Source organism: Castor canadensis, chromosome 8, assembly GCF_047511655.1.
Source record: "Castor canadensis chromosome 8, mCasCan1.hap1v2, whole genome shotgun sequence".
NCBI classification, from domain to species: Eukaryota; Metazoa; Chordata; class Mammalia; order Rodentia; family Castoridae; genus Castor; species Castor canadensis.
This window is the reverse complement of record NC_133393.1, coordinates 110,104,411-110,131,527: the sequence shown is the minus strand read 5'-3', so window position 1 is coordinate 110,131,527 and position 27,117 is coordinate 110,104,411. Positions and strand designations below refer to the sequence as shown.

Below are 27,117 nucleotides of genomic sequence, written 5' to 3'. Positions count from 1 at the left end.
GATATTCAAGAGTAAAAAGCAAGAAAATTTGGAAGGCCCTATGACATTTTTCATGCTGTCACTGATGCTGGTGTTTAGACTACTCAGTCCAAGTTGCAGTCTACAACATATCCCTGAAAACAACTCATGAAATTTATACTTTTTCCCCTTTCCACAAAAGGGCAAATATCATTGGATCAGTTCGTATTTGCTTGAAAAAAAAGACATTTTTTGGCATTGAACTATCCAGCATGAGGGTATTTTCTGGAACATTAAACAATTATTGATAGTTAACTATGCTAGTTTTGCTTAAATAAAATCCAGCGTGAAACAACCAAATTGTTACATATAGCCAAGAACAAAGACATTCATTAAGTTCCGGGTATATCAGTATCAAAGGGAAAGACTTTCAACAAGCTCTTACCCTGAAGGTTAATCTCTTGAAAGGAAAGGTGAAGGGAAGGAGGACAAGATTGAGGGATAGTGAGAAAGAGAGAAAGTGAAAAGGAAGTCCTGGTTATTTGGTATTTATAGAGCAAACACTGGACCCAGAAAGCCTACAGAAAGAACACACTACTCCAAGTCCCATCATTTCTTGACTAGAAAATTAGAACCAACACTAATTAAAAATAGAAACTACCTTTCATAAAGATTTTGTAGTTGAAGTTTGAATGCTAAGCAATTTCCTCAAGGTAAGTAGTAATACGTAAATTCCACTTCAGTAAGGAAGGAGGCACTCCAAAAAGTTTCATCAGGCAAAGAAGAATAAGACAAAGACGAGGATCTAGGCAGGGCGGGGGCAGCTACTTCCCTTTCTGTCCTCCTGACTCCTAGCTCAGGATTCACCTATCCCTTAACAATGATGGATTAAAGTGTAAGACTACCAGTAGCATCCCACATATTATTTGCAGTCTGCCGTATTGTGAATGGTTGTTTAGACTGATAGAGACTGACGGTAGAATAACAATTTGCAACATAGCATTTATCCCTTATCACCAATATAAAATACTGAGTAAAAGACCTTCAGGCATTTTAATGGAACTGGGAGGAATTCAACTATTCAACTGATAATTGCAGTGTATGCTTATTATCCTTGCAAACTTGAGAGAGAGAGAGAGAGAATCCCCAATGACCTAAGGCATCCTTTGTGTATAATCCATTGTGTACAATGTATTCACTTCTCTCCTTTGCATCTAGAAATCTAAAAGGTTATTAGTTTTGTGTCATCATTCTTGGGGAAAAAGTGAGAAGACAACATTGAAGTTATTTTTGGCAGAAAGGCCACTAGAAAACATCTTGAAAGGAGACTGTCCCCTCTGGATGTGTCGTAGATCTGGAGGATACACTGAGATGTGTTAAGCTATTGTTTCTTGGTACTGATGCTTCTTTCAGTGTCATCTGAGTATTCTTTAAAGTACTGGTTTTGTAACCTAAAAGGTATGGATTCAAATTCTGGTTCTGCCACCTCCAGGCTGTTTCATTTAGGAAAAATTACTTAACCCCCACATGTGACATGTGTAATATATATGACATAATAATCATGCTTACCTTGTAAGGTTGAAGAGATAATTTCATGAGGCAACCCATATAAAACAAACCTCACTCAGCACACTGCGAGCATTAAACAAATGTTATCACTAACCACTGGATGTGGCAATCCTGAGTACCCCACTGCAAGCTTTCCTCTTGGGGAGACTGAAAACAACAGAGAACTATTAGATGTGTCTCCTACTGAGCCATCTGGCATTGATTTTTCAGCTGCACATCCTGGGGCCTCACTAAGGCTATAAAGTAAAGGAAGCAATAATTCTCCTCAGACCACTCAGCTGCTATAATGAAGGGGCCTGAAATTTTACACCCTCTTGGATAACACAGAGAATGCATTGCAATAGGGTAGCTGTTGCTTGTTTCATGACTGCTAGCTACAGAGGAAGGGATATTTGGTATGCCAGAGGGCTTTGTACTATCCTTAGCATTGTGGTCTCCTTCAGTTCTTGTCATAACCTACAGTGGTGTTTTATGAAATAATTAACCCCAAGTAGCTTTTACAGCAATAAAATAACATGCTGTGGAAGGCTTTTGGAGTGAGGAGATAAAGAGAAAAAGCATGAGAAGAGGCAGAGAGATGTGCAAAGAGAAGATGGAGACATATATATTTATTGATCATGCTCTTTTTTTTTTTATATTTTCCAAGAGTCTTTTGCAGACTCAAAAAACCCTTCTTTCTTTCTCTCTTTCTTTCATGGTACTACAGTTTGAACTCAAGACCTCATACTTGCTAGGCAGGCACTCTACCACTTGAGCCATGCCCCCAACCCAACTTTTTCTTAATTAAAGAAAAAGCTTTTTCTGATTATATGCTGCTTTTTGTCTGGTTATGAAGTAATGTATGTTCATTAAATAAAATATAAAAACATTTAAATTCCCCATAATTACTAGCCAGACATAATTTGTAATATTTTAAGGCATTTTTTCCTAATATGTATTCTATGCATGTACGTGAGGATCATATCTTCCATTTTTGAATTATCATTATTGGGTACATTCTCAACATAATTGAAAAAGCTTTTTTTTTTTTTTTAGTTTGCCCCGAATATTCTTCAACTATGGGCTCAAGTGATCCTCCTGCCTCAGTCTCTCAAATAGCTGGGAATACAGGCTGGACTACTGTGCCAAGGAAAAAAATCTTTTTAAAGGTAAAATTGATCACAATGAAACTCCTTTGTTCAATTAATATATGCTAATAAAATGTTGGTTGCAATGACAAAAAGGTCAAATATGATCAACTCATCATATGCAAGAATAAACTCCAAATGAATAAGAGATCTAGATGTTTAAAAAAATTGACCCAGCCAGGTGCCATGGCTCATGGCCTGTAATCCTAGCTACTTGAATGATGAGATCTGGAGAATGGTGGTTCCAGGTCAGTCCAGGCAAAAACTTCACAAGACTCCATCTCAACCAATAGCTGGGCACAGTCCCAGCAATAGCAGGAAGCATAAAATAACATCACAGTTCAGGCTGTGTTAGGCAAAAAATGAGACCTTATTTCCTAAATAACCAGAGCAAAAAGAAGTGTGGCTCAAGCAGTAGAGTGCTGCCTAGCAAGCACAAGACCCTGAATTCAAATCTCAGTACCACAAATTATATATGTATGTGTGTATGTGTGTATATGTGTGTGTACTGACCTATAAAATATTGACCTCTAGAATGCTAGAGGAAACACAGATGATTTTTTTCTATAGCCTGGGTGAAGGCAATGCTATTACACGTGACTTAGAATTCAGATGTAATAAAATTTTTTTGATAGTCTCACTACATGAAAATCAAAACCTTTTACAAGGCAAAACAAACAATACAAGCCAAGTCAAAGAGCAAAAGCAAGAGTAGATATTTGCAACAGATATCACAGATAGAGTACTTATTTCTCTAACATATAAAGAACTTCAGAGATTGAAGAAAAAAGACCAAAACTTCTATTGAAAAAAGTGAACATAAGATATAAACAGATTATTTAAAATAAATACTATAAACACATAAAGAGATGTCTAATTTTATTCATAATAAGAGAAATTAAAGTTGAAAGAATACTAAGATACTATAGCTAACCCATCAGATCAGCTCCTGTTTCTTCTCAGGCTTGAGAAAAAGCACTGGTGGTAGAAATGCAAAATGGTATGTATACTCCTTATGAAGGGGGGTATGACGACATCCATTAATGCTACATATGCATTTGTCCTTTTATTTAGTAATCCTACTTCAAGAAGTTATCCCTAAAGATGCACCTCAAGAACATAAGAAAACATATGCACAATATTCTTTACACCAGTATTTATAATTGCAAAATATTGGAAACCACCTAAGTAACAAACACAGGAAATCCATTGAGCCCACCATGGCACAAGCACACAATGTGGAAGCATGCAGCTCCGTGTGTTTAAGAAGAAGACTACCTCCATAAAGTGATGTGAAGGTACAAGAGTTTTTATAGTATGCTACCTCCTCTGTAAGAATAAGGAAATAACCTCCATTTTAAAAATTAATTTTATAAAACTAACAGGAAGGATAAACCAGAAACTAAATAAAATGGGTTGCCTAATAGGTAAAAGAAATGTGATGGAAGAAACTGAGGAAAAAGTAACACAGCATTGTGAATAGAGTTTTGTGTTTTTTCACTTTGAAAGTGTGCTAATGTTCTACATATTTCAAAAATAAATCAATAAAGATGGAAAGTCTTTAAAATCAAGTGCAAGCATAAACAAATGAATCCACAATTCAACATAAATAACATGACTGGACTGTTTGCATTGTTGGTGAAAATAGAAGTAATTCAGTTACTTTTAAATTGTGTAGTTTTGTTTGATGTTTGTTTGTTTTAGTTCTTGTTTTGTCTTGAACCAGGTTTTGCTATTGCCCAGACTGGCCTAAAATTGCTGGATTCAAATGATCCTCCTGCTTCATCCTTCAGAGCAGCTGAGATTACAGGCATGTACTACCCCACCCCACCATACTTTTAATATATACTGTGATAGGCAGATTTATAAGATGGCTTCCAAGATTCCCACCTCTTGGCTTAAAAACCCTATAAAATTCCCTCTCCTCGAGTTTTGTAGGAATCATGAATATGATGGGATGGTGGCTCCTTTATTAGAGTATACAAGCAAGGTAGTGGGATAGTTATTCCCATCATTATGTTATATTACATAAAAGTAGAGTAGGGAGAGTCTCATGCTGACTTTGAAGGAGCAAACTGCCATGTTGTGGAAAAGGCCACATGGCAGGGAACAGCAGGTAGTTTTAGGGGAGCTGAAAATGGCCCACTGTTGACAACCAGCAAGAAAGTAAGGGCCTCAGTCCTACAACTTCATGGAACTCAGTTCAGCCAGGTTGAATAATCTTGAAAGCACCTTGAGTATTGAGTGAGACCACAGAGAGGACAGCATCTCAGTTTCAACCTGGTAGGACCAGTAGCAGGGAACCCAGGTGCATTGTGTTCATACTCTTAATTAACCTGGAAAACCGTGAGAGAGTAAGTGGATGCCATTTTTAACTGCTGTGTGTGTGATAGTTTGCTATGCAGCAAAAGAAAACTAGTACATATACCCTCAACATTAAAAAAAGAACTGCTAGGATTGAATTCTTCTTAGTAGACTTTTAAAAAACATATAGCAAATCTGAAACTGATTTATGTGTATTGTAGGTTTGACCAAAAGAGTAAATAGATTGATGCTGTTGGAAGCCAAAAACAGCCAGCTGTGGAAGAAGGGAGATAGACGGACGTATGGACTGGGGAAAGGCAAAGACCAACACTGTGGGATTAAATTGGAACAGGAGATTTCACTATTAACTCATGATTTCTAAAACTACAGTAAAGCCAAGATCAACTTATACAATATATAAAACCTCCACTATGTTACATATAAAACAATTCTGCTTGCTGAAGTGGCATATGAATAATGCCATCCCAATAACAATGCATGTATTTAGCACCCGAATTTTGATTTCTAAATACTTTTACCTTCCAAAGGACCCAGAGCTCCATGTAGAAACGGCTGATTCTGTGGTTGGCACAGAGAAGGTAGAAGATGAACCTGGAATATCTTGTGCCATAAATTAAGAAAATACTAAAAACAATTGATAGGATCATTTAAAAAAGACATGGGAAGGCTGGAGACTTGGCTCATGTGGTAGAGCACCGGCCTAGCAACCATGAGGCCCTGACTCATACCCCAGTACCACCAAAAAAAAAGAAAAGAAAGAAACAAAAAGACATAGGAAAGTCACTTTGAGCACCAAAGTAAATAAAGACATTAATTAATAGATTATAATGCATTGAATTAAATTATAATCTTTGAGTCCAAATGGATGAGAGAGGGAGGAAAGGAGAGAAGGAGGGAGAGAAGAAGGAAGACAGAGAGAGAGAGAGAGAGAAAAAAAATATAGAGGAAGAAAAAGGGAAAGATATCCTTATAGTAGAAGGCTAATACATATAGAAAGACATATGGCGATGAACAGACTTTGAATGTACAAAATGACAAATTTTATTAGTTGTGAAGGGAAGAATTCAGCAATGTTTCAGATGTCCCTCTAAGAAAGGAGTGTTTGCATAGATAAATTCCACCTCCTACCCTGTACTATTCCAGCAGGTGTGGCAATTGTAGATAACAGACACCAAAGCAAGTGTGAGTGGCATTCTGGGGAGGCTGGAATCCAGATTCCTTCAAAGACCTCCTCCAATAAACATGGATGTGCAGGTGCCTCTGGAGTAACAGTCTTTTGGGTATATCCCCAAGAGTGGTATTGCTGGATCAAATGGTAGATCGATGTCCAGCTTTTTAAGTAGCCTCCAAATTTTTTTCCAGAGTGGTTGTACTAGTCTACATTCCCACCAACAGTGTAAGAGGGTTCCTTTTTCCCCGCATCCTCGCCAACACCTGTTGTTGGTGGTGTTGCTGATGATGGCTATTCTAACAGGGGTGAGGTGGAATCTTAGTGTGGTTTTAATTTGCATTTCCTTTATTGCTAGAGATGATGAGCATTTTTTCATGTGTTTTCTGGTATCTATACACAATGGAATTTTATGCAGCCATGAAGAAGAACGAAATGTTATCATTCATGGTAAATGGATGGAATTGGAGAACATCATTCTGAGTGAGGTTAGCCTGGCCCAAAAGACCAAAAATCGTATGTTCTCCCTCATATGTGGACATTAGATCAAGGGCAAACACAACAAGGGGATTGGACTATGAGCACATGATAAAAGCGAGAGCACACAAGGGAGGGGTGAGGATAGGTAAGACACCTAAAAAACTAGCTAGCATTTGTTGCCCTTAATGCAGAGAAACTAAAGCAGATACCTTAAAAGCAACTGAGGCCAATAGGAAAAGGGGACCAGGTACTAGAGAAAAGGTTAGATCAAAAAGAATTAACCTAGAAGGTAACACACACTCACAGGAAATCAATGTGAGTCAATGCCCTGTATAGCTATCCTTATCTCAACCAGCAAAACCCCTTGTTCCTTCCTATTATTGCTTATACTCTCTCTACAACAAAATTAGAGATAAGGGCAAAATAGTTTCTGCTGGGTATTGAGGGGGGTGAGCGGGAGGGGGTGGAGTGGGTGGTAAGGGAGGGGGTGGGGGCAGGGGGGAGAAATGAACCAAGCCTTGTATGCACATATGAATAATAAAAGAAAAATGAAAAAAAAATACATTTAAAAAATAAAACAAAATAAAATAAAAATTGGAAAAAAAAAAAAAAAGACCTCCATGGAGAAGATGCTCTTCGAGTCTGCTATGACCTTTGTCCTTCAGCAACATCAGCTTCTTAAATCTTGGGATGTTTTTCCTTTTGGTCTGTAGTAATGGCTTTGGATTCTGAGCATTGCCTGTTTTTTTGTTTTTGTCTGTCATGAGGGTAGGAGGTTCTGTGCCAATCTGTTATATCCCATTCATTTGTTAGGGGCTCATGATAAAGTAAGGCTCACAAGAGATGAACCTAGTGCCTGAGGCCCTAAAAGAATTGCCCCCTCCCATCCTAAAGGAGACAGCTAAAGCTGCAGCAACCACAGAACCTCAGTTCTGTCCAGGCATCATGACTGTTGGACTGAACAAATACACAAGTAGATTGGAACTTAATTTCTTTGATCTTTAACTCAGAAGAAAGAGAGAGTCTGATTTCAGATACAAAATCCTCTGGATCTTTACTTTTTTTTTTACTTTAATATGAAGGCTTGTAATCACTAGACTTAAGTTTCGCTTTAGGAATTTGATAATGGGAGGTTGGCTTTTATGAGAACAGTGGACACCTCTCTGTTGGTGTTTTATTATCGGGTAAATTAATAGAGCTGGCTACTGCTGTTGCAAAGCCTCTGCTAGGCTAGAATGAACAATGTGACTGAATGCAATTTTGAAAGAGAGACAGAATGGAAATTTGCTTCCTATAATCATGGAGCCAAGATTTAGTTTATGAAATATCATGTCAGAATGACTATTACAGCTTCCCCTCTTGCTTTCTCCACCTTGACCAAGAAAGCTGCCCTTCAAAGAAAGTGGGAATGCAGCCCTACTTTGAACTTAGAAGGAGAAAAGAACCTGCAGAGTTCTGGCAGTACCATAACTGCCATCCAGTATGTAAACCACCACTACTGCTTCTTCTCACCTAATGTCTGACCTGTTTCATTAAATAAATTAAATTTCTGAATGAATGTGGAAGGTTATACACCACTAGGGACAAGAAAATGATCAATTATAATCTGAACACCTCAAAGACCAGCACCTGAGCTATGCATTTTCCTTTTTAAGTGCAGCCCTTGGACAGAGTAGCCTAGAGACAAGCAGTAGGGAGAGATGAAGTATCTTCTACCTTCACTCAGGCAAAGAGCTTCCTCTGTCTCAGAAAAGAACACATATTTGGACCATTGAGAATGGTTCCTCTATCTAGTTCCATCAATTTGTGATTCATATGGATACTACATTTTGGCAGGTCGATTGGATTTTAGCATTATTGCGATTGTCACATTTTTTTTTATTTCTAAGTATTTTGATGGTGAATTATTAAAAGTTGAATCAGAAGCCATTTGAAAATGTCATTAGATTTTTTTAATGAAAGTGTTCTATAAAATCCCTTGAAGGATTTGTATACCATTTTTCTTTTTCATTTTTAGTAACTTCTCTGGATAAACTGCTTATCTCCTTTGATTTTGATTATCAAATTTAATTTTTTAAATGACTGAAGATTAATAAATATAATTTTAGAATATGCAAGCTAAATATTTCAGAGAAGGCTCTAGTTCTTAGTATTTATTGTATTGGTTTTCTATGGCCATCATGACAAAATATAACAACCAGAGTGTCTTAAACAACAGCAATTTATTGTGTCATAGTTCTGGAGGTTGGAAGTCCAAAATCAAGGTGTCAGCAGTGTTTCTGAGGGCTGTGAGAGAAAGTCTTTTCTTTTCTGTGCTTCTCTAGGTTCTGGTGGTTCTCTGGCCATCTTTGGCATTTCTTGGCTTATACAGCATCACCTCAATTTCTATATTCACCTTGGGGTGTGTGTGTGTGTGTGTGTGTGTGTGTGTGTGTGTGTGTGTGTGTGTCCAGGTTTTCTCTTTTTGTAAAGGTACTAGATATATTGGATTAGTGATCTATGTTACTCTACTATGATTTCATTTTCAGTAATTATATTTGCAGAAATCCTGTACCAAATAAGGTCACATTCTGAGGTACTGAGTTTTAGGCCCTCAACAAATAAATTTAACCCACAATCTATAATGCATAACAGGCAGTCCTCTGAGAATAAAATAATGCCCACATACTCACCTCACACACATAGCTATGGCCATCTTTCTAAGGTAATTGAAAAAGACCAAGAGGAAGCAAAGGTAAGAAAAAGAAGGAATTTTTACTGAACTTTTGTAATATGTCAGTTAATACTTAGGCATTTGAAGTATATCATTTGTGATGTCAGCTGTATCAGGGACGTGGACACCACTGACAAAACCTGGGCCTCATAGTCACTAAGTTATTCTCCAAGGACCAGTTAGCCAGAAACTGGATTCAGACATGGGTTGCCTGACTGCAAACCTGGGCACTTTCCTCTAGGCGCCCTCCTTGCCTCTCTGCAAAGGCAAAATATTTTTATTATGACAACAATTCATAGAAATGCCCCATGAAGCAATTGATTCTTCTAGCATAGAGCAAAAACAATACACAGATTGAACCGATCAGTGACACTTCTGACAGCGTGGCAAACACAAAGCTTCAGTGCTGCCTAAACACTCACAGCAGGGTTTTCCTTCCTGCAATAAAATAGAGGCTAATTTCCTAGAGATAAAGGGGAAAAAAAGAAATGACAGAATGCAATTTAAATATTTATGGCTGTGAAAAATGGAAAACCATTTTTGTATGTTTGATTTTGAAACCTCCAGCTTGATGATCAAGTTGATATCATTCTCAGGCTTTCTTTCTACGGTAGCTAACAGGTACTGCAGCCTGTCACATGCTCACTCATCCTGTCTTACTCACTCGAACCTCCCAACTGTCCTATGGACTTGAGGTGGTGTTATCTCCACATTACAGAAAATGATGCAGAGGAGCACAGACCAACTTCAAAGCCTGTTTCTGAAACAATACACACGGCTGTTTCTCACTGACTAGAACAAACCCACTAGAGATTTCTGTGTGACACAAATTGTGTTTGTAACCAATTGTTTTCTAATGCAGGATTTCTAGTGGTGAAAGCAAAGGGTTGGAGTCAGACAGACCTGAGTTTGAATCCTGCATCCACCTCTTACGAACCATATGACTTTAGGTAAATTGTTCAGCCCTCTTGGGTCTCATTCATTAAAATTGGAACAGTTGTACTTTTCCCACCAGTTTATTATGAAAGTTAAAAAAACACAATCAGTAGAGCATAGGTAATAACTATTAATTTGTTGTTATTATTATTATACAGCAGATCTAACATTCTTTTGAGTTATATTCAGGTTTATTTCCATGTCTTTCTCACTTTAAAAAGAAGAGGGTTCAAGTGCTTCAGAACAGATATCTGTTAGAATAAGGAGATTTTTGTCTGTCTTTGAAATTGAAGTAAGACAATAAATTCAAAAGCAATTTTTTCCCTAAGAGAGAAATTATTTTAAATTTTCTGTTAGCTTAATTAGCATATAGGAAATTAGACTTAAGGGTCTACAATGTAAAGTTCTTGCTGCTAAGTAGGAAGAACTTCCCTGAAGTCACTCTTGCCAGCTTTCTTCTTTGGCTAGATTGAGGACACAAGATAGAGGAAGCAGAGGGTAGAGGAAGAAGCAAAGCCAAGGAAACTAAGGGAGTCAGACAGCAGGGTTCACTTACCAGCCCTTTCTCTTCAGCATTGAGGGCATCAGGAAACACCTCAAAACAGCAAGCAGATGGAAGCACTTTCAGAGATGCTCAGAAGGATGCAGGAAGCATCCTAACTCACCAAGGCCAGCTTCCCTGGCTGTGCCTAACATGGGAGGCTGCAGGCTTCTGGAAGAAGCTAGTTTGGGGCTAGTCATTGCATCTACATGGTGCAGACTCAAGTGCACAGAGATGGTAGCAGAAGCACACAGGTTAAGGAGGCTCAGCCATGCTCCTGGTTCCTGGGAGCTCAGTGGAGGCTGACACCATGCAGAAAAGTCAGTGGAGGCTCACAAGAGGTCAGAGATCAGAAGAAGCCTAGGGTTACAGGGACTTCTATCCCAGAGCCATAGCAGAAGACAGACTCCAGTAACGGGTGCTGGTCTATCTCCTTGCACACCGGGATGGTTCTAGTTATACTTCAGTGGTCACGAACTACAGGGCAATACAAATCAGCAACTCCAGAACAGAAAGGACCTGAAAACTTCTCATGGCTAAAAACAGGCCTGTAGATCCTCCCTTCCCTGTAAGAGCAGGGAAACAGAGTAGAACTCATCGTAACTTTTTTGGTTTTTTGAGATGGTCCTAGGGTTTGATCTCAGGGCCTTGTGCCATGGAGCAGACTGATATTATTCAATTATACCAAAACACAGTATATTTTCTGCTACCCGGTGGGTAGGTTGGGTTTCCTGAGGAAGACATAGGAAATAGTGAAATATAGTTCCTTTGCAGACTGTGACCCTTCTACCTATGCCTCCCACATAGCCAGGATTACAGACATGTACCTAGCTTATTTGTTGAGATGAGGTTTTACTAAGCTATTGCCTGAGCTTGCCTCAGATTGTGAACTTCTGCATCTCTGCCTTTCAAGTAGCTGGGATTACAGGTATGACCCACTATGCCTGGCTTTAGGGTTTTTGTTTTGTTTTGATACAGGATCTTGTGATGTAATGCAGGCTGACCTCAAATTCGTAATCCTCCTGCCTCAGTCTCCTGAGTGCTGGGATTACAGGTGTGTGCCATCACTCCAGACTTGGCTGCTCCTTTTGATATGAGGGATTTAAAAAATAATAACAGCAAGAAAAGGTTAAAAATCAAGGAGGTGAGCACCCAGGGTCCTCATCCTGTCCTTCAGTGCTGGGTTTTGAGCAGAGGTTGAGGCTGTCTTTAGAAGTATCTTGCAAGAGTAGGAGGCAAAAGTATTTGTCTATGCCACATTTCCTTTGTAACAAGAAGACAGGGAGCCTTTGGAAATAGTCTGCAAAGTTAGTTCCCCGTGATGCTTAGGGGTGGCATGGAGGCAGTGACTGGAGGCAGGTGAGTAGGTGAGTATTATAAATTGGCTTCTCTGGAAGTAGACACTGAGGCAGAGTTTGGCACAAAAAGATTTTTATTAGGGATCAATAACTGTGAAAATGAGGGAGATCATCTCAGCACTGGTGCTCATGCTTGTAATCCTAGCTATTTGGGAGACAGAGATTGGGAAGATCACAGTTTGAGGCCAGTCTGGGCAAACAGTTCATGAGACCCCATCCCCCATCTCCAAAATAACCAGAGCAAAATGGACTGGAGGTGTGACTCAAGTGGTAGAGTGCCTGGTTTGCAAGTAAAAAAACCCTCAGCTCAAACCCCAATCCCACCAAAAAAAAAAAAAAAAGGGGGGGGGATCATGACTGGGTAGAGGAAGCATTTGAACTGTGATGATGAAAATAATTTTAGGCATAAACTCCTGGCCTTCCATGTCAGGTGTGACCAGTTGCCCGGATAAGCCAATGGTGAAGGTAGAGGAAGGAAGTTTATTACACAGTCCGGGACACATCACAGAAAGAGGAGAAAGTAAGCACTCAGCCCATCTTCACCCGTCTTCCTGGTGCAGACATGAGCATTGCCTTTAAATAGGCAAAGAATTAGGGGAAGGGGACAAAGATATGCATAATTCAACAATCCTGGCCTGATTGATCATTATGCCAGTTCTGTTTCTCCAGTGGTCCCCACTGTCATCACCTGAGGGGAGCAATCTAGTTCCCAGGAGATGATTCATCCTGTTGCAGGATGCTGGCCATTACTCTGACCCCAGGTGATTGCCCTCCCTTCGGGGTGGTCTGTCCTGCCAGGTTCACTAGTGCTTAGAGGTAGTTTCAATTCCTCATCATGAAGATGTTATTAGTAAGTCCTGTGGTTCCTGGATTCCAAGGTGAGTGTAAAGTGACTGCAGAGAGAATGGCTCAGAGCCTGGACAAATGGAGGCAGGGATGCCAAGTTTTTCTCCTGCTTTTAGTTAATTCATAGCCCGAGTAAGGAGTCGGTGCTTTTCAGCAAGAGTAGCTTAAGTACTGGTTACAGTGCAACCCCTAAAAGTCTAAGAAGCCCGGTGTGAGAATTGCACAGTAACGTTGTACTGCAATCTACTGAACTAGCAAGACCCTTAGTCACTGGACGAGGGGTGCCCTGCCACTGTATATCTGAGGCCAGGAAATTCAGAGCCCTGCATAGATTTGAGGACTGCTATTTTGGCACCTAAACCTTACCTATATTACTCCCACACCTAGACAACATCTTGGAGAGGAGCAAAATGAATATTAAAGCATTTAGCACTTACTTAAGTTAACTGACCAGACATAATTGCCTAAAGAGCTTTTAATGAGTGAACCACAGTAGAGTTCCATGCTTAGCCTTAAAACTGTTTTTGAATTTTCTGTTATCTATAGGGCTAAGGGATTTTCAGGGAGAGAACATCAGATAAGAAGGATCAAAGTCAATACATCTGCTTTATACATTTGTGTATAGTGTGAGGGGCATTTTGAACTTGCTACATTAGCAAAGAAAAATAAGCACCAAATGTTTATTTAACCAGTCTAGATTCAGAGAACAAAAATGAGCTTGGAAGAGGAGTCAGGAGTTATGTTTCTGAGAAGGTCCATTATGCAATTGCTGCATTAGACTGTTGGTAGACAGTATAAATTTTAATTTTGGCTTCCTACGTGAAGTTCTGAAATATTAGGACCTTACTCACTCTCACTGGACATGTTAAACAAAGCCCAAGATTTAGTAACGTACAAATCATTCTGGCTTCCTGCTACTGTGAAAACCTAAACCCAGAAAACAAAAAAAGGTTGTAATCGATCTACTTCCTTACAAATATTATAAAAACCAAAATCTTTGGCACCAGGACAGAAGAAAATTAAATCCACATAAATCTCTTCATGAACAAGTAAAAGCCAAAGTCATCACAGTGGAAAGTCTGGTATCAGAGATGGAGCAATGTGAGAGTCAGGCCAACTCTGGGCAGGGAGCCCCCAGCACAGCTCAGAATCTGTAGACAGAAGTTCAGACACTTCTGGACTTTGGTGCCAATCCTCGGAGAAGGACATGAGATGACAAAAGCCTGGGAGTCCTGCAGTCCTGATTCAGCTTAAATCTTCCTCAAGCCCTTCTCTCTTCAATCTGTTCAAAATAATTGTTTTTAACATGGCCATGAAGGCCTAAGAATTTGGAATAATTTGTGTCTCCATTTCTGAATCAAATTTTCTTTGAATAGTGAAATAAAACCTAAAAGATTTATTGTGTAATATTATCATGCATGCTTATAGGTATGGACACATTTCTTTCCAGCCTTTTTGCAGTGTCTACAAATGGGCCCCCTTTCCATCAGAGTTCCATGATGTTATGGAGAAGACTGATTTTTTATAACAACTTTTGTTGAGCATTTACTGTATGTCAAGTACTGTACTCATTTATAATCTGTTTTTTCTTTTAACTCTTCCAGCTCTTCTCAAAATAGGCATCATTATTATCTTATCATTATTATATTATCTTTCAACTCTTCATAAAATAAGCATCATTATTGCATTATCTTAAAGAATATGAGACTCAGAGAGATTAAGTAACTTTCCCAAGGTCACACATTTAGGATATAAATGAGTAAAAACACAGAAAGGATTCCCAAGTGAGGACAAGCTACTAAAGATGACTAAGTTGGTAGAAAGTTGTCCTGGAATACTGCAGTGTTTTCTGCCTAGGTTACCCAGAAAACAGCCTGAGGCAAAGAGCTTATGGTTCTTCTAGATTATTAGAGAATACAATTCCAGGTGTGAGGGACAAGGGAAAGAAGCAGAAAAGAAAAAGTCAATGTGAGACTACATTATTAAGTTCAAAGTTACTGAGACTGCTCAAATCCACAGGCTCGTCCACCAAGAAGTCACACAAACTGCATCTCAAGAAAAGTCCATGTGGAGGGAGAAAAGGGGAAAAATTTATTGGCTCGTTTTGTGTTAGTAAGTTCAAGAGAACATTCATGCCAGATATAACCTTGCATGACTACCCAATGCACCCTGTTAGGCCAGCCTGGGTTTGGTTTGTCTGGTCGTTGCTCAAGCCCACAGTGTGATGCACTCCAGGACAAATCTGCAAAGCCACATGGAATCTGAACGTTGGAACCCTCACTAGAAGCAGCCACATTGTATGTCATAGTCCAGCTCCACAGTATAGTAGGACTCTGACTTCATAGGAACATACACCACCTAGGTTATAGTCCTTGCTCCACATTAGCCAGCTGGGTGACTTTGAGGAAATGACTAAATCACTTTATATTTGGTTTACTAATTTATAAAACCATAATTTTTTTTTAAAAAAAGAAAAAGCCCATTGCCCACAGCATAGGAGACATGGGGTACTGATAATGTACAGAAGTCTTCCTTTCTGTCTTTACAACAAATCCACCAGACAGGTGTGGGCCTCCTCCTTTTAATAATGAGAACTGAGACAGAAAAGTCTCCCCTTTCCAAAAGTCAGAGTTAACAAGCTGCTAAGACCAGGATTTAAGCGAGTTTCATTTAACCTTAAAGCCCTTAAAGCCCTTTCTGATCTTTGTTTCTTTTTCAAAACAAAGTTTGAATTATACAAGCAGTATGAATAGTCCTTGTGAAAAATTAAAATGTTTCTGAAAAAACTGTCTCCTTGGAATACTCCCAGCTCCTAGAAACCTTCTCATGTCATAACAAATAGCCACTTACCATTTAAGTGTACATTCTTCCAGAATTTTTCTACGTACTTAAACATTGTACATGCAACCATAGAAAGCATAACATTTTGTTTTACAATGCATGTACAGTAAATGTGCCTTATTTGCAGATTTATTACACCTGGTTTTGACCAAGCGCTGCCCAAAACAATAACAAATTAAAAAATCAAAATAAATTTCAAAAACAGAAATTTAAATTCTTGCTTGTGAATTTCGCAGCTCAGTTGTCGTGGAGAAGCTCTCGGTCTATGCCACATTATCTTAAGTTGTATTTAAATCGGTGTGTGACCTGCTGAATGTGTTTCCCTGCCCTTAATTTTGTGTAATTATGTCTCCCAAAAAGCAAATGGTGCCCCAAAAGCAACGTAAAAATTCTGGTAATCCCCCCACGCCCAAAAGGGAACTAATGTGCTTAATTTAAGAGATAAAGTGAGAATTTGATAGTTGTGGAAAGGCAGCACGTCTTTAGCAGAAGTGGGATGGCGTTATGGGAGAAATGAATCAAGCATCCGTAGTACAGCACTGAGCGCTGTGCACCGTGAGCATGCGCAGTGTTTCCTCAATGGCCGTCTCCGTGGAACCACACATCCATGAGTACCAAGGGTCTACTGCATCCCTTCCTACAAAGAATGACAGTATCACTTTGAAAATATCTTTATGCATCCTGCTTTTTAATTTAAAGATAAGTCTTGGCAATCTTCCATATTACTACACAGAGTGACCTCATTTTCCCTGTAGATGCTACTAGTACTTCACAGCATAGACATTCCAGTTTATAGAGACATTCCCCTATGGCAGATATTTAATTTGACTGCTATTAGTCCACATCTCTATTCCAACGTTGTGCTCTGTTCTCAACTTCTATAAGTGAGTTCTAATAGCCTCTTTTAGCTCAAAGATTCTCTGGTAGGAAGGAATAAAATGAGTATGAATCTGAAATAATAATTCACTCCAAACAACTCATTTATTAGGCAGTGAAACAGCACCAAATTGTGAAACATTTGTGAAATAAATAAATATATCACTATTAAAGGCACAGAGCCAGAGACCAAACAAAAGGATCCAAACAGGTCCAGGCAGGATAAATGTCTCTGGTAATTAGAGAAAATCTGGGGTCCTGTTTATGCTCGTTTGAGTATGTGACTCAAAGCTTGGTGTGGTTATTCTTGATTTGGGCAATTTATTCAATAATAGTTATTGAGGCTTTTCATGGTACCATGCAATGTGCTAGAGACTACACGTATTATATTATTTAATCCTAATGATAATCCTTTAGAGCAGATACTATCTCTTTTTGTTGCTGAAGCAAGTGAGGCTTGGAGAGGCTAAATCATTTTGCTCAAGGTCACAAAATAGTGACAGGAACAAAGTTCAAACTCAAGTTGCCTGACTGCAAAAAGTCTGTCTTCTTTCCACTGTGTATCATCAATTCCTTTTAACCTGAGTTAGCTGAGAAGTACTTGGTGACTAAGGACAGATTCTCACCTGATATAAAAACCCACACCCAGTTCCATGCTTAGTTCTTCAGTTCAACTCCCATCCCCTTCCTATCCTACACCTGGCCCAAAGTGACTTAGGATTGTCTGACAATACATTGCTCTGAGATTTTGAACATACTGTTTTCTTTTTCTAGAGCATTCTTCTATTCTTTGTCTGAACAGTAGGCAAGTTTTACTCATTTTTTAGTTCAAGCATCACGTCCTTCAGGAAGCCTTTGCCACACCATCCTACCTTCACACCTGCTCATGATTGGGTTAGGACCTTTCCATGTCTTCCCATAGTGCTTTGTGTTACCTTTCTTAAAGCACTTGACATAATAAATTCTAAATATTTCCAACATGTCTGTACCCTTATACTACATAGGGAGCACCTGAGAAACAAGAATTATAGCTTATTCATAATTTCATCTGTATCCCTAGCATAGTGTCTAGCACATAGTAGGCATTTTATTAGAGAAAAAATCTTAAGGTAATAGCAAAAATGAACTTGGAAGTGGACTTGTTAGCTCCATACATGCTGATTGTCCCTAAGACAGTCACCTTATACACCTGTTACCAGCTTGTTGACCTTCCTACCTCTTCATTCTCTAAGATTGCAGGGATTTTTCTCTTCTTGCTGATCTGGAAAATATGGCCAATGGCATTAAGAAAGCTGACATTAGGAAACTTCAAGGACAGAGTTTCTAAAGACCAAACAACGATCTTTACAAAGAATTCAGATTTATTTTATTCATAAAAGATGGGACATTTCTCTACTCCCCATACAGCAGCTAGAATAAAATACTCAGAAGGAAACAGAAGCTGCATTTTATTGAGGAAAAAGGAAATTGGTTGTAGAAGAAAAATAATGACGGTATACTAGGAAGTGTCAAAGAAAATGCATCATTCTATAGTTTAAGAACAAAAATCAAAAGACTCAAATCAGAATGTGTGAAACATAAACAGATTTTGCAGATGAGAAACTGTTCTGCTGTACACATCTTTCTCTTTTTAGTTACAGATCATTTGATGAGAAGCATCTGTTTATTTCAAGTTTGCCAACTTAGTTTTTGTTTTGACAGTTCAAAGAATGTATCAACTTTCTCCTAAAAGCCTTTGAAGCCTTAAGATGAAGAAATTTGATATTCTAGGCAGTGTTTAAGAAGTGTTCAGTATTACACTTACCCCAAAACAAGGCAAAGACACCTCCAAAAAGGAGAACTATAGGCCAATCTCCTTAATGAACATTGATGCAAAAATCCTCAATAAAATAATGGCAAACCGGATTCAAGAACATCAAAAAGATCATTTACCATGACCAAGTAGGCTTCATCCCAGGAATGCAGGGTGGTTCAACATATGAAAATCAATAAACATAATAAATCACATTCACAGAAGCAAAGACAAAAACCACTTGATCATCTCTATAGAGGCAGAAAAAGCCTTTGATAAGATCCAACATCATTTCATGATAAAAGCTCTAAGAAAACTAGGAATAGAAGGAAAGTACCTCAACATTATAAAAGCTATATATGACAGACCTACAGCCAGCATTATACTTAACAGTGAAAAACTGAAACCATTCCCTCTAAAATCAGGAACTAGACAAGGATGCCCACAATCTCCACTCCTATTCAACCTAGTACTGGAATTCCTAGCCAGAGCAATTAGGCAAGAATAAGGAATAAAAGTAATACAAATAGGCAAAGAAACTGTCAAAATATCCCTATTTGCAGACGATATGATCCTATACCTTAAAGACCCAAAAAACTCTGCTCAAAAGCTCCCTGACACCATCAATAGCTACAGCAAGATAGCAGGATATGAAATTAACATAGAAAAATCATTAGCATTTCTATACACTAATAATGAACAAACTGAGAAAGAATATATGAAAACAATTCCATTTACAATAGCCTCAAAAACAATCAAATACCTAGGTGTAAATTTAACAAAGGATGTGAACAACCTCTACAAGGAAAACTATAAACTTCTGAAGAAAGAGACTGAGGAAGACTATAGAAAGTGGAGAGATCTCCCATGCTCATGGATTGGTAGAATCAACATAGTAAAAATGTCTATACTCCCAAAAGTAATCTACATGTTTAATGCAATTCCCATCAAAATTCCAATGATATTCATTAAAGAGATTGAAAAATCTACCGTGAAATTTATATGGAAACACAAGAGGCCACAAATAGCCAAGGCAATACTCAGTCAAAAGAACAATGCAGGAGGTATCACAATACCCGACTTCAAACTATATTACAAAGCAATAACAATAAAAACAGCATGGTACTGGCACAAAAAACAGACATGAAGACCAGTGGAACAGAATAGAGGACCCAGATATGAAGCCACACAACTATAACCAACTTGTCTTTGATAAAGGCACTAAAAACATATGATGGAGAAATAGCAGCCTCTTCAACAAAAACTGCTGGGAAAACTGGTTAGCAGTCTGCAAAAAACTGAAACTAGATCCATGTTTATCACCCTATACCAATATTAACTCAAAATAGATCAAGGATCTTAATATCAGACCCCAAACTCTAAAGTTGGTACAGGAAAGAGTAGGAAATACTCTGGAATTAATAGGTATAGGCAAGAACTTTCTCAACGGAACCCCAGCAGCACAGCAACTAAGAGATAGCATAGATAAATGGGACTTCATAAAACTAAAAAGCTGCTCAACAAAAGAAATGGTCTCTAAACTGAAGAGAACACCCACAGAGTGGGAGAAAATATTTGCCAGCTACACATTAGACAAAGGACTGATAACCAGCATATATAGGGAACTCAAAAAACAAAATTCTCCAAAAATTAATGAACCAATAAAGAAATGGGCAAGTGAACTAAACAGAACTTTCTCAAAAGAAGAAATTCAAGTAGCCAAAAAGCACATGAAAAAATGCTCACCATCTCTAGTAATAAAGGAAATGCAAATTAAAACCATGCTAAGATTCCACCTCACCCCTGTTAGAATAGCCATCATTAGCAACACCACCAACAATAGGTGTTGGCGAGGATGTGGGGAAAAAGGAACCCTCTTACACTGCTGGTGGGAATGTAAACTAGTACAACCACTCTAGCAAAAAATTTGGAGGCTACTTAAAAAGCTAAACATTGATCTAACATATGATCAAGCAATACCACTCTTGGGGATATACCCAAAAGACTGTGACACAGGTTACTCCAGAGGCACCTGCACACCCATGTGTATTGCAGCACTATTCACAATAGCCAAGTTATGGAAACAGCCAAGATGCCCCACTACTGATGAATGGATTAGGAAATGTGGTATCTATACACAATGGAATTTTATGCAACCATGAAGAAGAACGAAATGTTATCATTCATGGTAAATGGATGGAATTGAAGAACATCATTCTGAGTGAGGATAGCCTGGCCCAAAAGACCAAAAATCGTATGTTCTCCTCATATGCAGACATTAGATCAAGGGCAAAGACAACAATGGGATTGGACTTTGATCACATGATAAAGCAAGAGCATACAAAGAAAGTATGAGGATAGGTAAGACACCCAAAAAACTAGATAGCATTTGTTGCCCTCAATGCAGAGAAACTAAAGCAGATACTTTAAAGCAACTGAGGCCAATAGGAGAAGGGGACCAGGAACTAGAGAAGAGGTTAATTCAAGAAGAGTTAACTTAGAAGGTAACACACATGCACAGGAAATCAATGTGAGTCAACTCCCTGTATAGCTATCCTTATCTCAACTAGCAAAAACTTTTGGTCCTTCCTATTATTGCTTATACTCTCTCTTCAACAAAAATTAGAGATAAGGGCAGAATAGTTTCTGCCTGGTAGCAAGGGGTAAGGGGGGGTAAGGGAGGGAGCAGGGTTGGGAGGTAAGGGTTGGGGCAGGGGAAAGGGGGGGAGAAATGAACCAAACATTGTATGCACATATGAATAAAATAAAAATTAAAAAAAAGAAGTGTTCATAGATCTGAAGCATACAATTTGCATTTGCTAAATGTTAGAAAGAAAAGCAGAAAATGGCACCAGAAAGAAATTAATATACAGCAATGAGTTGCAGAAAGGGCCTCCATCTTTACCTGGTTATCTAAGTACTATTAAAAATAATAGATACTATTAATCATATTTCATAATAACTGAATACTAGGCATTCACCATATGCTAAGCATTAAGCTAGATTCTGACAATGTAGTAGAAAGCAAAGCATATATGCCTTGCCCCTGAAGAGCTAGACTTATACAACTGGAAGATATGTATATAATTATAAACCTTATAAGAAGAGAGGGATTTAATGAAAGAGTAATAGGGAAGATCTGCACTAGCTAAGAAGTCAGGGAAAGCCTTAGAGGAAGTGATATTTAAACCAGGACCTGAAGAATAATAAAGAGGCAAGCAGGTGAACAGTGGAGGGAAACAAGTCACATCAGAGGACCCTGGACTTGTAAATATCCTGACATTGGAAAGAGCTTGGCCTTTTCAAGGAACTGAAGAAAAGGCCTGCCTGTCAGTTGATTTCCTGTTGGATCTCAGATTCATTCCTGCCCCTGGCATGCTGCATTATAGAAGCCTGCCTCCTACAGTGGTCAGGCCACTTTGTCAGGTGGCCAACAGAAGGGACTGTTAGGAGGTTGGAAGGCAGGCAAAAGGAGGAAGCTGGAATATTCCTCTGTTTTCTTTCTGGCTTAGGGAAGTTGCTCAGCAGTGGTAAGCTTAGAGGTTGGCTCTCTGTAGGAAACATGGTGGTAAGCCCTCTCCTTTATTTTGTGCCTAGGAATATTGACTAGGGACACAGTTCTTTACAGTTTAGTGATACCTCTAGCATATCACAGGGTGTGGTTATGATTAAAATTGATCTGATCTCTTCCTTTTAGAAGATCTTAGGTTTTTAAGGAACAAAGACACTAACAAATTGTTGTATTAACAAAGAAAAACTACCATTCTTCTATTTTTCCACTAAAAGAGGAAAGAATTTTTTTTTTAAAGACTGTTACCCATTTCTGGAATGTCTTACAGAGTTTTTGTCAGAGCAGCCAAAGTTTTAAATAGTGACTCATATGATCAGAAATCCACATGGAAGCAGCTGCCTGAATTTTTTTCTTTTTAATGGCAAACAATAGTGAGTGAAGTCCACCCTAGGCCTAGAAAAGTTGCATAGGACATATAGTGAGTTGTCCATATGTTACTTATGTATTTATAGTAATAGTCATCATTAATTGGTCACTAATTCTCTTCTAGCCTTTGTACTAGATACTCCACATATCATATTAACATTTTATGGTCGATCAAAATTACCTTCAGCATTGCTAGTTGTCTGCATCCTGTAGAAGAGAGTCTGAGTTTGGAATATTATAAGCCTTACTTAAGATCAAGGAGATGTTAATTGGTATAAATTCATATCTGTCTTACTTTAAAATCCACAATACTGCATTTGTGGTATCTCCTATATATCAATAATCTCATAATAGCTCAGGTGCATGGTAGAATTCAGCATTACAAACTATGATTTGAATTACAGTCAGCTTTCCCTATCATCAGTAATTGAGCCAAGAGTGGTGGCAATGAGGTAAGGAGCAAGAAGGCTGGTATATCCTATTGGTCCATGCCTTTATTGGAGAAGCAAAATAGATCTTTCCTTCATTCTTTCCCTCCTTTCTTCCCTCCCTCCCTCCTTCCTTCCTTCTTAAAATATAATCTAGGAAGAAGAAAAGAGGAGATTTGACCACGTCTGCTGATAGGGCACACACAGGGTGAGTAGCCTGACCCTACATCCACTAGACCTAGAGGAATATTTACCAGAAAACCTACCAAAGCAAGAAGAGGAGCCAATGTGACGTTCATCCTTTTGCTAGTGGTGCTTTGGGACAGTGAAGTGGCTTAACAGTTTACTGTCCAAACTCTGTGGGCTAACAAGCTGCATGCATGGGAGGCACTTAGTACTGAAGGCCTGAGGCCCAAGCCTTATTGGACTGGCCCTCTTCTGCCATCTCCACATTCACTCATAGTTGAGTGGGACCAACTCCTCCCCACTAAGAACAGGAGCTCAGGTGCACATCTTCCAGTTTCAGGTGTATGAGATATGAAATCTTGTCCTGTTCCTCCACCTCGGTGTACTCTCAGGATCTTTGCCAAATGGTTCAGCCCTGCAGGAAGCCAACTCTCACTCTGGGAGGTCTGCCAGCAATTAGTTTCAGATAGATTAATCTTTACTTTCACTGAAGCATAAACCCAAAGACTTCTGAGGACCAGGTAGAACTGAGACTACTGGGTCAAAATGCATTTGGTTGGGTCTTTGCCAACACAGCAGTTATCTTGACTCATAAGTTCTTGCTAGCCTGATGATAAAAAAATCAATCAAATCAAAAGCTTCATTGCATAGCTCATTCTCTCCAACTCTTCTGTATTAACTCTCGACAGTTTTATTACATAAAATAGGATTCTTCCAATAGCCTGAGCTCTAAGTTCTTTTGAATTCCTTCTCACCAGTGATGTTGTCCTCTCCCTTACCTCAGCCAGCCTTGTGATCACATTGTAATCTTTGCCACTCCTCAGTTATCTCAACGTCATTCCCCCACCTCTTGTCTTTTCCCCAGTATTCAACTTCAATAATCCTTTGACCTCATCAGGACTTCTAAGTCCTGGCTAGACCTAGCTCTCTGCCTGCTTTGCATAGCATTTGGCTGAAGGAAAGTAACCTACCTTCTGATTCCTCCAACTCTAAATTCATGACTGTGAACACCAAATGGCAAACTCACTGTATTTTCTGGATTCATTCACCGTTCCACTTTCCTGAACAACTATTTCCCAACTTATCCACCCTCCTCAAACCTTTAGCAAACCTCCTTCTCTATCTTTGTCCTCAGACAATGACTTTCTTCCTAATTCCTTAAGAAAATGGAAGCACTCAGTACAGCATGATATATGCATAGCACAATAGGATTTACACCAACATCTCACTAGAGATGAGCTATCATGCACTTACTCGAGGACAATCCCTCCATGGACTTGCCAACCTCAACTCTTTCACATATGCTTAAATCTTTTTTGCCTTCTCCTATAGCATTCACTTTTTTCTTCTTTGCTGAACTATTCCTGTAAGTCCCTAAACATTACATGCTTTCTCCCATCAAAAACAAACGACTCTTTTGATTTCAGTCCTTTCCAGCTAGCTACTGTCTTTAAGCAGTTAAATTCCTAAAAAAAAAAAAATCCTCAGGAGCTGTCTGCAATTCCTCTTCTCCCTGTTTTGTTTTTGGTTTTTTTGTAGTACTGGAGTTTGAACTCAAGGCTTTAATTTTGCTAGGCAGTACTCTGCCCCTTGAGCCATGCCCCAGTTCTTTTGGCTTTAGTTTATTTTTTAGATGGGGTCTCTATTTTGCCTAGGACTGGTTTTGGACTATGATCTTCCTACCTATGCCTCCCACATAGCTGGAATTACAAGTGTGAGCCATTGTACCCTCTCCTCCCCTTCTATCTTGAATAACTCACTGCAATCAGGCTTTTGCCCCATAAAACTGCCTTATCAACTTCAACAATGACTTTGACACCATTAAGCCCAGTGGGCAATTCTCAGGTGTATTCAGCTTTGTTGTTCCCTCTTCTGCCTGAGGTACGTTCTTCACATAACCTCTATGACACTCTCGATTGTCTTCATATCTCCCTGGTCATTTCCTATTTTCCCAAAGATTCCACCTTTTTTCATTAGATTTCTTAATATTGAAGGCTCCAGAATTCAGCCTTTGGACTTCTTCTCTTCTCCATCTACACTTGCTACCTTGGTAATCTCATCTAGTCTTTATAAAGTTTGTGGGGGATTCACCTATACTCTAAGGCTCATTTAGTCCTTTAGCAAGGGATTTCCTAGTGGGTGAATTCCTGTCTGCCTTTCCATGAAGGTAAATTGGAACTTGAATATTGGTGCAGTCAATCTGATGATCATTCAATTTATTCTCCAGTAGTTAGTGTTGCCAGATAAAGTACAGTTGGGACACACTGACACTAAAAATTATTGTGTTTATCTGAAATTCAAATGTATCTCATCCCCTTTGTTTTTATTTGTTAAATATAGAACCACTTCTAGTATTTGTTCTTTGCCCTTCTATGTGGAATCTCACCCAACATATGCTTAACTTTGTGTTTAGCCAAGAACTGTAAGGGTTGCTGTGCAGATGGTTGAGCTCCTTCTCTAGGTAGTTTTTCCAACCTACAGTACTCTCTCCTACAGATTCTGTCTCAGCCTCTCCAAATTCCAATGATTGCCTCTTCAACACAGTAAGAAGACTGTACTCTATTTATGTATTCTCACCCTTTCCCACAGTCCAGAAAGGGTGCCTGGAAAAAAAAGCCAGGGCAAATTCATTCTCTTAAGGGTCTCAGTCCTGGGTTGCTTGATGTTCAGTGTTGAAGATAGTTGTTTACAATTGGTCTTGTAATTGCACATTCAAACTTAGTAGGTTTGTTGTTATATCATCCATAAATCATAACTTTGCTTTTCCTTTCAAAATCAATTTTTTATTTTCATTTCTATATTGTAAACTCCGTGAGAGCAGAGTTTTGTCTATTTATACACTGCTGTACCTCTGCTGCCCAAAGGCTTGACACAAATAGACACCTCAGTATAAATTTGTTGACTCAATTAAAGTAGTGTAATCCTTAAGAACCAGGTCTGGTGTCAAATTGCCTGGGTTTGAATCCTGGCTCTACTACCTGTTAGATGAGTTGCAGCATCTGAGTTAAATTTCCTTAGCGTCATTTTTCTTTTCCATCAGTGAGTTGATATTACAATAGAATCTATCTATAAAGTTGTGAAAATTTAAATGAGGTAAATAATCCAAAAGAATAAAGCCAGTTGTGGTGGTGTGTATCTATAATCCCAGCACGCAGAAGACTGAGGCAAGAGAATTGCAAATTCAAGGACAGCCTGGACTAAAGAGTGAAACCCTGTCTCCAGAAAAACAAAACAAAGCAACAAATGAAAAAATTCAATGGTGAATCTAACTTCCTAATATATTTTTATCTCTACTATTTTTTCTATTATCTAATTGCTCTTACAGAATACCAAATAATAGTGCTGGCCAACTGCCACTGCATGCAACAGGAATGCTTAGAGAATGTCACCTCCTAGGGTATAAGCCCATGTCTGTGGTCCTGGGCTTAATAATCCCCAGCACTGCAAAAAAATTTTAAAAAAAGGAAGGAATTTCATTATTAAGTATGATGTCAGCTATTGGTTTAAGACAGAGATTTTTAAAATAAAGAAATACTATATATACCTATATATAATCATATTATGAAGGTTTAGATTTAGAATGTATATATGGTTTATTCAAATACTTTTCATAATCTATTGAGATAGTCATGATCCTTTATTTCATAGAGTAAATTATATCAATATAGTTTTAATATTGAAAAATTAGGGGGTGAGAAGATGAAGGAGAATGGTTGGAAGGGGTGAATTCAAGTATGATATAGTCGATATATTGTAAGAACTTTTGTAAATGCCACAATGTACCCAACTGAGCACAATTTAAAAAATAAAGAAAGAAAAATTGTATTATTTAAGGATTAGGAATTCAAATGACATTTTTAGGGTTAAGGTTTTAAAAAACTGTTATCATAAAACCCCATTTTTCATACATTTCCTTTTAAAAATAATCTGTAAGTTTTTACAAATATGTGATCCTGAACTGGTCTAATTGTGATGCATCTGGGAGATTTCAGAGCTCTGAAGCTGTTTTCAGAGTTCATCCACATGACAAGTATGG

At 38.5% G+C, this 27,117-nt stretch overlaps 1 protein-coding gene across 4 annotated transcripts in view; it reads left to right on the top strand.

The window, feature by feature from the left end:
• LOC141425797 (uncharacterized) overlaps positions 1 to 27,117 on the top strand; it is a 239,909-nt gene that overhangs the window by 185,763 nt on the left and 27,029 nt on the right. For 3 of the 4 annotated variants that reach the window (XR_012450903.1, XR_012450904.1, XM_074083905.1), the window contains one exon: positions 2,563 to 2,675. The exons of the other annotated variant lie outside the window; for it this stretch is intronic. Coding sequence is in view for 1 of the 3 variants with exons in the window: in XM_074083905.1 (XP_073940006.1) it covers positions 2,563 to 2,675 (113 nt within the window). In the remaining 2 variants the exon portion in view is untranslated. The remainder of the gene's footprint in view (positions 1 to 2,562; positions 2,676 to 27,117) is intronic. 4 annotated transcript variants of the gene reach the window in all.